This window comes from Pieris brassicae, chromosome 3, assembly GCF_905147105.1.
Source record: "Pieris brassicae chromosome 3, ilPieBrab1.1, whole genome shotgun sequence".
In the NCBI taxonomy this organism is placed as follows: Eukaryota; Metazoa; Arthropoda; class Insecta; order Lepidoptera; family Pieridae; genus Pieris; species Pieris brassicae.
The window spans coordinates 2,497,776-2,510,868 of NC_059667.1; the positions used below are offsets into that span (position 1 = coordinate 2,497,776).

At 34.0% G+C, this 13,093-nt stretch overlaps 1 protein-coding gene across 1 annotated transcript in view; it reads right to left on the reverse strand.

The window, feature by feature from the left end:
* Positions 1–13,093, reverse strand: part of LOC123707498 (nephrin) — a 354,939-nt gene that overhangs the window by 293,253 nt on the left and 48,593 nt on the right. The window contains exon 2 of the mRNA XM_045657591.1: positions 4,013–4,154. Coding sequence (XP_045513547.1) covers positions 4,013–4,121 — 109 coding nt within the window. The 5' untranslated portion in view covers positions 4,122–4,154. The remainder of the gene's footprint in view (positions 1–4,012; positions 4,155–13,093) is intronic.

The window sequence follows — 13,093 nt, forward strand, 5'->3', positions numbered from 1 at the left end:
AAAAATAAACTATTACACAATATATTTTCGATATACTTAAATATCGTTTTATAGTATAATATCTTAATTTAATAGTATGAGAACCTCCTTTTGCGATGAAGGCTTCCCCCAATATAGACAAATTTTCTCTTCCTTTCCGCAATATTTTGTGACTTATAATATACCTTCCTGTATGTACATATAACTTCGACCAAGAAAAGCTGCTGCTACAATTTCAAAAAACTTGAATTTCAGCCGAGTTTATTCACTAAGGTAAACTCTTATTCAAAATTTTAGACCTCGAAAAATATTTAGTTTAAAAGCGAGTGGCCCGCGGAATATCACTCAATATCGCTTTGATCGCTCGCTCGGAATACCACAACAATACTGGTTTTTGTAATTTTCATCCACCGATTTTTCAATACATAGTCTTTAAAATTTGCCTTTGTTTGCTTATAGATGAAAAATATATTTGCTTTATTCAAAACTCCAAAGATTTATTACATCTACAGACTCATGTATACGAAGCACACCCCAGATATTTTTGAAGTACTGAATGTATTTGCTTTAAATTTTCAGGAATCGTACTTACTACAACCTATTTATTAGTTATCTTCGCATTCCTATCTACCTTAAAAAACAATTTTTACTAATAAATATAGATTCAAATCGTTTATAAGCACACCCCAGCTGATATTCTTGAATTACTGAATGTATTTGCTTAAAATTTTCAGGAATCGTACTTACTACAACCTATTTATTAGTTATCTTCGCATTCCTATCTACCTTAAAAAACAATTTTTACTAATAAATATAGATTCAAATCGTTTATAAGCACACCCCAGCTGAAATTCTTGAATTACTGAATGTATTTGTTTTAAATTTTCAGGAATCGTACTTACTACAACCTATTTATTAGTTATCTTCGCATTCATATCTACCTTAAAAAACAGTTTTTACTAATAAATATAGATAAAAATCGTTTATAAGCACACCCAAACTGATATTCTTGAGGTACTGAATGTATTTGCTTTAAATTTTCAGGAATCGTACTTACTACAACCTATTAATTAGTTATCTTCGCATTCCTATCTACCTTAAATAATAATTAAACTAATAAATATTGATAAAAATCGTTCATAAATATACAAATAAGGATTAACCACACTACTACAAGAGCGTAATATTAAGCATTAAAGTTAAATACCACTACGATGCGTCTTTAATTAAGAGAGAGAGATTGTATTTACGCGCTAAATCAATAATATTGTTGTAAAATGGTTTTGTAAGGATTTTTTACTAAACGTATACAATCAAACAGTTGCATGCACAGAGTTTTAAAGTATAAATTGAGGCAATAATCACATTTTTTTTGTTACAAAACAATTGTAGAATTTGGATTAACTTCTTTTTTAGAGAGAATAATAAAACTTATTTATTTTAAATTAATAATATGAAGTATCCATTTCAAATTATGCCGTAAGCAAGAGGATGTATTGATCTTGCGAAACAGGTTTTATCAGATACCCATGACGTCGGGGTTGATGGAATAGACACTCGCTACGCACCTGAGCCGTTAAAATATTATCTGCCGTGGATTAAGAAGAGACCATCGACCATGTAGAATGACAGACAAAAGACGATACCATACAGTGTGATGTACTGACGTATCATTCGTAACAATGACGTTGGCCAAAGACAATCGAATCGATTGCGACGTTTCATGTTTCATTCTACATTTTCATCCCCTGGATAACTTTTATGTTTTTCATATCTTTAAGTTATATATAGACAACGGCCATTTACAATTTCATTACATTATATACTCGTATAGAGGCATCAGGTGTACGTCGTTTAGGAATATTAAATTTTTACGATCATTGTATTGATAAACACATTAATATTATGAGTAACGACAGATGGCGTCAACTAGGGTATAAGAAAACAAGGTATGTTGTTATTATATTTTTTTATAATATATAATATATCTGAGATCTAGTGGGTGTGAAAGGATCATGAAGAAGCATTGAAAAATGGTAATGAGGATGAGAGACGTCTGGAAGAATTAGGAGGAGGCCTTCACTCCGTCGGAGGCACATAATGTATTCCAGATTAGTACTAAAATACAGACTTTTCAATTTTTTATTAAGTTATACTTCTATTGGTGCGTTAGGGAATGATTATGAGAGAAAACGATGCACGCTACACCGTCACAAACTACGGACAACCTGAAGTTAGCATTTTAAAATAAAAATATCCATTTATTTAATTATGTAGAAATATTTTTTTGTAATATTTAAATAAACATTATTAAACTAGATAATGCGTGCTTTAAAATACATACCTTCTTTCCATTGTTAGTGTCGTTATTTCTACATACGTAGAATAAGAAGAAAGATAATTTTATCTTATTACGCCAAAGAATGTCTATCTATATCATGTTTACACACATGTTTTGTTTAATACATTCGATAGTTAATGTATATGGTTTCTGAATTAAGCCCAGTATGGGGTTTTTACAATAAAGTTATTTCACACGGTCAAAAAATATTTAGGAGTGTATCGAGCATAGATTTATTACCTTCTTGCCTTAAAAAAAAAACAAAAATTAGACACAAAAACCACGGGTTGTAGTGTTTTTTTTTTACTTCAGGTCACTTTCAAATGACATGATAACTATAACAAGCTTCTACTCAACTCGGTATAGTACAAAATATATGTATGTGAATACAGTTTTTATTGGTTCATGGCGTAAAAAGTGAAATTTTAACAAACTTGTATTACAATTTAAATGTTTTTACGAGCGGAACGAAGACTCAACATTTACTTTGATATTTCACGACGTCGCACGCCATATTGTAAACTTTTAACGTTTCTTTAGTTTTTCTAAAAGTTAAAATAAATAGGCATACTTATAACCATATTATAAACATATTTGTTTCTTAAATAACTTGTGTAGTCGAAAAGTTGAAAGTAAAAATGATGAAGAACAACTGGGATTCGAAACTCATGATTTTTTTTAAAGAACAGAGAGCTATTAGGAAGCTCATTTGATGTTAATTTGTACCGCCTCACATGGATAATCAATACTAGGGGCCTCGCGAGTGTGTCGCCGGCGTTATAATAGCCCTAACTAGTTACCAAAAAACAATGAGTACGTTGCGTGAAATTTAAAACATTTTGTGCAAAATTCATGGTTAAATAATAGGCCATACATTTTCGTAAAAGTCTACACTAAACGCCGTACAAAATCTGGACGAATATTTTTCTTTCAACTCAAAATTACCCGGAAGGACATAAATTTGATAAATGAAAAGCAGCTGTCACGATGTACAAAGCATGGATTATAGAGTTATTATTCATAACCGCTTTGTTTTGCCCGTGTTGTCAAATATACAAACAAGCTTTTATGGAATCGTATATTTTGTTTGTGATAATGTTAAGCAAGCTTTTTGTCAGAAAGAACTACATGCTCATCATATAACTACGTCACTTTAATTTCATCATAATCATAATTAAAAAATATACATAAAAATGGACTCCAACGACTGGAGAATGTCTTTGAGGTCGATTACAGATATAATTAGTAATTGAAAATGTAGAATAAAATCCGCTTTATATTGCATGTCCATTAAAGCCTCGTCTTTATGTTTGAACGTAACATATTTTACAAGTTAACTAACGTATGAACTCCTTGTGCACGAAATTTGGGTCCAGAACGTTTGGCTTATGCTAAAATATGCTAAATTTGCTTCTAAATAATCTGAGGCTTTAGAGTTTCGACGCTATTGCAGAATATGTGCATCTAAATATTCCTGACTTGAAAGTTTTCAACATATCTTGGTCATTAATAGCAAAAATTTGTTCGTAAAGTGCAACAATCTGCCTTTTGCTTTTCGTAATGAATTACAGTCGAGTGTAGCTTTCTGATCAACAAACATTTGCATTTATTGAAAGCGTGCAGCTAAGATTATCAACGTCAACGATATCGAGACAAATAAACCCTTTGATAGTGCCACTAAAAGTCACTTACCTAGTTTGTCCTGCAATACAGTCTTAGTGTCACAACGCACTAGACACAGCAAAAGAAACAGCCCAACGTCGCGGGCCATTTTTACACTGATGATCACGTGCACGCCCATGCGCGCATATGCCACGACCGGCGCATGACCTTACTGTGGACAAAATATAAAAGATTCATTTTAGATTAATTAAATTGGTTTGTCAAATAAAAGTATTCACAAGGAATACGTAAAAAGTACGGTAAAAAGGTTTTAATTTTCATGTGAATGCTGAGGCAACTCATCAAGAAATTAACACCTAAAGAAAATAACCTGTTTGAGTTAGTGAAACTAAAAATATTATAATATAGTGTTTTAATGGACAATGTCTGTACGAGCCAAGGCTGTACATTTTGCTCACTTAGGCTTTCTTAGTTTATAAGCGTGATGATCCCTATGTACGTGCCAAGGTTCGTACATTCTTGCTCGTTTACAAGCTTGACAAATTCCTATGTTTGTACGTGCCATGGATGTACATATCGATCACTTATAAGCGTGACGATTTCCAAAATCGTCGGAGTTACGTCCCGAGAGTATAGCCCGATGCAGGCACTCTCTTCTACATTCGTTCATAGCGACCTAAATCATGGGAGTTACGTCCCGAGAGTATAGCCCGACGCAGGCACTCTCTTCTACATTCGTTCATAGCGAACTAAATCATGGGAGTTACACCCCGAGAGCATAGCCAGACGTAGGCACTCTCTTTGACTGTTAAATTGTATTCATTCGGTATATAGCAATTAGCACGTCATTATTTCGCTCATATTCTATTGTAACACGCGAGTGGTAAATATAGAGTAAATCAATAAATCTCTATTATTTGAAGCATCCCGTTGACCCAGGAACCGTACATTTTGGTCCTTCGAGCCATCCAGAATCGTAAATTTTGGTCCTTCGAGCTATCCGGGAATAGCGGGTCTTTCGCGTTCAGTTGATCGCGTTCGCGTTTTACTCCGTTTTCCTGAAGATCGGCGCCGTGGAAAAACATCCCACTGCTGGTTCGTTGGGTCATCAAGCAAATCAAATACCATCATCCGCATCAATAGAAAAGAGGAGAGCAACGTTTTCAAGGATCCAGACTAGTCCAAATATATCGGCGTCCTTTCAACCTAGTACAAGGCGACAATCTTCAACGGAGAGAGGTAAACTGCAGTAAGTCCTCTCCCAAATTTTTTCAAGAATCCAGACGGGTCAAAATATATCGGCGTCCTTTCAACCTAGAACAAGGCGACGGACGTCAATCTTCAACATAGAGAGGCAAGCGACAGCGCTCGGTACAGTAAGTCCTCTCCAATTGTTTAAAGCACAGAATGTATCCTGGAGGTACAAGCATTTACAGAGAAGCGTAGCAGAGAAGCAAGCAAAGGGTCTAGAAGGTCCTTTTAAAAGATAATAAACAATCCCGTATCCGTCAACACGGTGTGGCGGAAGACGTCGGGTACTAATCTACACGCAACATAACAAGAAGAGGAAAGCAGCCATTGCAGTAGGTAAGTCCTTTCCATTTGTTTTGAGCACTATAATTCTGAGAATTATCTCATTTATTCTGAGCATTTTATCAGGCAGAAGCGAATGGTAACGCATTGTTACTACGTATTTTATAAAACATTCGTTTAAGAATTTACTAAGTATATTATATATAAACTAGTTAATAATATATACCATAATGGAGAATTTGTTCCAAGCTTCTTTCACTGACAGCCTGAAATCCTTCAGGTATTCAAAAAAAACCGAAGAGTTGCTTCGTAAACAAGCAGCTTTATTTAGGTCCTTTGATAGTATGTTAGAACTATCTAATGGATACTCGTCATCGGATAAATATGATCTTGAAGAAGCCCTAGAAATATTAAAATTCCAATGGGGGTTAATCTTTAAAACCCATATCGAAATAGATGCTGATCTTGGAGGCTCCAACACGGAGTATCAGAATAAATTTTACGAGCAGGAAGCTATATATAGGCACCATAGAAGAGAGATAAATCTCAAATTGCATTCTAAAAGCCTACAGAAGAATTTTCTAGAAATTCATATGGAATCACCGGTACTTAGGGATTCACATAATTCAAAAAATTCATTATATGCCTTGGAAATGGCTAATAATCAAACCGGACAAGACTTAATTGCAAAACAACAGCGACCTTCATCAAAATGTAGCATCAGCAAAAAATCGCTGTCGACGCATTTCAATAAACGAGGAAATGAAAATAAAATACAATATTGTCAATTATGCAACTTATCTAACCATGGCCTGTTTAATTGTCAATCATTTTTAGCAAAACATTTTAATGACAGGGTTGATACAATTTTAAGATTGCAGCTTTGCACAAATTGTTTATTTAAACATGAAGTGGAAGTTTGCTTCTCGCATAAAAGATGCATGATTTGTTCTCAAAAACATAACACGATCCTGCACGATGCACTATTTAATTTAAATTTAAATTATTCTACTACGCAAGAAGAGCAATCATTTCAATATAAAATGGAAAATAAAAATTCTTCGTCTTCGGCAAGGGTGGAAGAAATAGCAGGAAATGGTGACAAGCACAGTACTTATGCAGATATTGGCCAAGGAGGAGAATTATCCAAATTAGTAAGGAGCGTAGTACAATCGTTATCTTCAGAGAGCATAGAACATCACAGCTTCATTTCCGGGGTAGGAGAGACCTTTCACAAAAGTACGGATCAAATTACGCTACTCTCTACTAAGGAGAAAACTGGTAGTAAATTACCTATGGATAAGCACAGTACTTATGCAGATATTGGTCAAGGAGGAGAATTATCCAAATTAGTAAAGAGCGTAGTACAATCGTTTACTTCAGATAGCATGGAGCATCATGGCATCATTTCCGGGGCAGAAGGGGGTCCCTTACAACATAATACAGGTCAACTTACAATGACCAGTTGTTCAGTTCATAATAATAACCCCAATGTGAGTACCAAAAAGAACATTGATGGTAAATTATCCATTGAATCTATTAGCAAGCCGACATGGCAACCCATAGAGCAGCAAACGCAACTTGATTGTAAAGTAAGCGAAGAAGATAAATCACATCGCGTTAATGTGGGTATCAAGAGAATGAAATGCTTACAAGTCAAGCAAGAAACAGAAGATAAACAAAACTTGTCTTCATCCATGTCTTCTACGATTAATAAAAACCGAAATCGCAGCTTAGTATTATCTAAACCTTTGTTGGAAGCACCGATTAAAGTGCCTACGGGGGCGTATTTGCAATGCAACTTAACACAAGGGTCCGACAAGGTTGTAAGAAACAATAGAATCATAACTAGAAACAGTAATAGGAAACGTTCGCATGGATCAAAAAAGGTGGTACACAAATTAAATGTTTTGCCTATCAATAAAGGCAAGAAATATATTAAGCAACAAGCATTCGTGAAAAAGCAGAAGGTTCGAAGTAAAAAAGGAGTTAAAAATAGAAAGGAATTTACAGGAAGGTCAAAAAGAAAGGTCAGAAAGAGTGATATCTTTCGTAAAAGGGGAAGATTGCGAAGCGTTATCGCTCCGCACTATCGCAGGTTCACCGATTCAGGATTTCATAAAAGTAACATACAGCAAACTTATTCAGTAATGCAATCCTATGAGTCCAATATGAGTAACCAAAGGAAAAGAAAGAAAAGCACCATCTATAAAATTATACTTAAAATTCCTTTAAGCATAAATAAATACAGTTCCATTTATGTATAACATACATCGTCGAAACTTTACATTCAATATTGAGTGAAAGTTATTATTACATATTTAATTTTATAACGTGAAAAAGGATGAATAATATAATATCATAAACAATACATGGAATGCCAGTTCAGCAAAATATCATATGTTAGCTAGTGGATTGACCTACTGTGAAAGACGTCAAATACAATGAATAATATTATGTAGATATCAAATTACCGAGGTACGGTTGCATTTTATAACAATTATATTTAACCTAGGTCATGGTTTCAATCAACAACACAGTAATGTACTTTTATGCTCATGATAGTTCTCAGAATGTGCTCAAGACAGGTAGTGGATAGGACTTTACGATCATATAAAGATCAAGAGACGTCACGGAGCAGTAGGTGTCGCATCAGCTGAACCAGCAGCCGGTTTCGCAGTGGCGTCAGGGAGACCCACCCGGGACCGGACTCCGATATTTCTTAGTGTTAGTGATAGTGCCGTGGAATAGTATAAGAAGTGTTAACATAAGTTTAGAGACTGTTAAACATTTCCTTAAGTTAAGCATATAATGGTTTCATATTGTAAAGCACTACATATTCATCTTACACTTTTTGCCTGGGGGAGTATGTACGAGCCAAGGCTGTACATTTTGCTCACTCAGGCTTTCTTAGTTTATAAGCGTGATGATCCCTATGTACGTGCCAAGGTTCGTACATTCTTGCTCATTTACAAGCTTGACAAATTCCTATGTTTGTACGTGCCATGGCTGTACATATCGATCACTTATAAGCGTGACGATTTCCAAAATCGTCGGAGTTACGTCCCGAGAGTATAGCCCGACGCAGGCACTCTCTTCTACATTCGTTCATAGCGAACTAAATCATGGGAGTTACACCCCGAGAGCATAGCCAGACGTAGGCACTCTCTTTGACTGTTAAATTGTATTCATTCGGTATATAGCAATTAGCACGTCATTATTTCGCTCATATTCTATTGTAACACGCGAGTGGTAAATATAGAGTAAATCAATAAATCTCTATTATTTGAAGCATCCCGTTGACCCAGGAACCGTACAATGTCTTATGAAGTATTATAAAAAAAGTTAGAATAAATATTATTTTGACTTATTTATCATACATACTTTACAGACACTATATACTACCAAAATAAAGACAATGAAAATACCGTATTATAAAACGTAAATAAAACTATTATTAGTAATGGTCATACTATTATATAAAATAGCGTGATCATTATTAAATGTTTAATAATAGAAGGTTTCTTGGCTAAGAGGGCAAAATTTGATTACCTATTTTTCAATATTTTATCTATAATAATGATTAGCAATTCTTATTTATAGGCAATTATTTTTTGCAAGTTACAAACCCTTTAGTTTCATTACATTTATGTCTCAATATGATTTAATACATCGTATATTAAGAACCTCATAAGCGTAGGAGGTGCTCCCATAGAGGCACGTAGCGCTACGAGCGTCTACGCGACTGGGCTTACTACGAAATGCTGGGGATTTAATATTTCTTTGACCAAAGATAAATATATTTAGATCTGACAAAACATAACCTGGAAAGTTTGAAAGAGTGTGACGTCAATAATCATATCTTTATCATCTTTATTCTTAGATGATGATTTTTTATATATATATTCCTCGTTGTAATATTATGATTTTTTTTGGTAACCCATTATACTTACCGTTGTAACTATTTATATTTACGCCAATACACTAATAATAGCATTCACCCTACCAGTTGTGATCACACCTTTTATTTATATTTGAGAATAAGTTATGGTCCATATTTTGGATGAAAATTATTTTATTACATGCAATGGTATTATGAATTTTCTTTTTTAAAGTGCCGAAATTTTATTATGGCCGCAAACGAGTAGGAGGCTCACCATATATTAAGTAATACCGCTCTGCCGCCTATAAATACTCACATTGCCAGAAGGCTCGCTAGTGCCGGTCTTTTAAGAATCGGTACGTTCATTTTTTGACGGATCCAAAGTCGAATAGGTTCGGAAATACTTCAGCAGGTATCTGATTCCACATAGGGTAGTGCGTGGCAAAAACTACCTTAACAAACACTTAGTTGTGGAACGATGTACTTCAAGATGATACGGATAGTATTTTGTTGCAGGTCCTCTGAACACTGGCCATCTATCATTTTCTGAATGGTACATATAAACATTTGTCCCTTATTTCATTATTAATTCTAAGCCATAGCCATAATCAAGACTCAAACATTGTATGCTTTTAGCATCGTATCACTTACGGTTGACACAACATCGACACGAGTGATGTGAAAATTTATATGACATACACGAAATATTCCTAACCTTGTAATTTTTACACTACCATAAAACATAGCTTTACAGAGAAACTCGTCCTTTCACAAGCATATTCTTTGTAACAATTTTCAAAATAAACTCGTAAAAGCATTGTGCATCTCCCAGAGAATATTTACTCCTTTATTTATTATCCAGACCGTTGCCAAGTTGTATCTGGGGCTAAATTTCAAAAAGGAATTAACCTGGTCGCCTGTTGGGTACTGATATTTGAATTGCATTATAAAACTTATATTATATATACATTTTGGGCTAGTGTTGGCCTAGTGGTTTAAGAGTGCGACTCTCATTCTTCAGGTAGGTTCGATTCCCGGATGTGCACCAATGGAGTTATATCTTTGTGCGCATTGACATTTGTACTAAGAGTGAAGAAAACATGGTGACGAAACCGGGTTGCTTTAAACTCAAAAAGTCGACGGCGTGTGTCAAGGACGGGAGGCTGATCACCAACTTGTCTATTAGATTGATAAATGATGATCAGATACAGAAATATGAGGTTCAGACCTACAAAAAGGTTATAGCACCATTGATATACTTAGTTTATTTCATTATAAATACTACGGAGCTGCATAAGCCTAGTGTTTCACGAATCTCTACCATTTATTTAGTAAGTAGTTTTATTTATGTCTTTAAGACAATAAATTAATTCAAAAAAATCTAAGACAGGTAACACAATGCCAAAAACAGAAATGTATATGATATAATGTCTCAAACCAAGGGCGTAGAACGGAAGAAAATAACTAAATATTAATAAAATAAATTAAAAACACAGATTTTAATTTATTTTATCAATCACCTACAAATCAACCAAAATAAATAAATATTACCGATCTCAATCATAGAAAATACATAATATTATAAATATTAATAGAAGACTAAAAAATTAAAAAAAATATTATCTTAATAACTGTAGGATTATTTATACGATTTAATCTACCACACCAAATTTAACCTCATATTATGAGTTCAAAAATCGTTACTCTCATCCGCACTGTCGCACGACAGATTTTATTACAACCATGAATAAATTTCACTACTGGGACTCTGGCTAGCAAGCACCTACGATATAACAACTGCACCAAATGTCACGAAAATTTACGACAGTATGAATAAAGACCATTTGAATCAATTAATAAAAGGTGTAGGAAAAAACTACTGGTGACAAGACCTCAGCAAGATTTGCTAAAGAGTCAAGGTGAATAAAATACCAAATCATTAGATTTTCCATATTTAAAAAAATCCGAAAACTACAAAGTTTTTGAAGTGAAACTCGCATGAGTGTAATTTTTTTACCAATGAAACGTCACCAACGAAATGAAGAAAAGGGAAAGAGCGATTGAGACCGATTGAGAGAGAGTGAGAAAGGGAGATACAGCTTTTTTATTTATTTATATTATCATCATTAGCACGTATACACTGTATAAACAGTGCAGATATACAAATACATGGAGTGATCATATACTGGTACATGATCATCTATCGGGGCTTTCACCTGAGTAACAATGAATTTACAAAGAAGTTTCACTTCTGTATACTTTGTACGCACGTACTTTTTTATATCAGCGGTGACAAATGAATATAAGAACGGTATATAAATAAATAAAAGTAACCTTGTCAATTGAGCTACATTCGTAGAAGCTAAATAATTGGTTGACATTGTAAGCTATATGTTTACCTGTTTATATATTAATGAGCCTACTAAAGGTTTAAACAAATGCGGTAAATATATTCAGAATTTATTGTTGGAAACAAACACTGTAATTACCTAATTTTCAACATGTCGTAAACATTATTCGAGTTCTTTAAAAAAACCATTATCTTTATGAAAATCCTTTGTTCCCTTCTCATATTTTATATAATATAAACGTTGGTTTCATGTTTATTTCACTGTTTACGAGCGGGTAATGGTCGTGGTCCGATCACAGCAAGCTGTTACGAATTTTTAATGGTAATCGTAAATTTTGTCTTCAATGAACCTTTCCACGCCTCGTAAACTTGAGAATTACTTTTAAAATATGCATATTGAATTACTGGCTAGCCGTTACTTTTATAGAGCCTTATAGAGCCACTCTGTACGTAAACTAAGTCCAGTGGAACGATCTTATATTTTGGTGACGCTGCAATGAAGTATACGCTTAGAAGAAAATCAACTCTCTTATTATTTACTACCCTGCTTATTTGCCAAATCATTTTACCAAAAATTGCACTTTAGATAGTCAAGTTATCATCAATCATTTAAGACAGAATATCGACAATACAATAAATAAATTTAAAACAATCAGTAGTGAGTTATATTTTGTGGCAGTTGTTTGGGAGATGTTCAAAATACATTTGAACATTTCCCGACGACGAAGAGTTGCTTCGTTTAAGAGGGTTGGTTTAAATTGTTTAACTGGTTTTAATACCTAACATAAAATAAGGGGTAGTGGGGTTGTGACGCTTGATTAACAAAAAACAAACTTAAATTATTTTAGGGTTTTTAAATCTAAGTGACACTTTAATACAAGTGTAGTCGACCTATTCATGCTTATTTGAAGCCAGAATGTTATATTACAATTAATCAGTGTGGGTAAAACTAAGGGAACTTACCTTGAAGCGTTCGTTTGGTTTCCGCTTCTACAAATTTACTAAAATATACATACATATATGTAACTTAAATAATGTTAGGTTACATATCCTTTGCGGATTTCTGTATCTGTTTCATGATCATATTTCAATATGCAAGTAGGTGATCAGCCTTCTGACACACTTCGTCAAGTTTTGGTGTCTAAGGCAAGCCGGTTTTCTGACGATGTTTTCCGTCACCGTTCGAGCGAATGTTAAATGCGCACATAGAAATAAAGTCCATTGGTACACACCCGGGGACCGTACCTACGACCACAGGAATGAAAGTCGCATGCTGAAGCCCCTACAACACTGTTATATTATTATATCTAATACAAACACAAAAATAATTTCCATAATTTGAACGCGAATGTTAATAAATCGTATATATATACCTTTTATCACT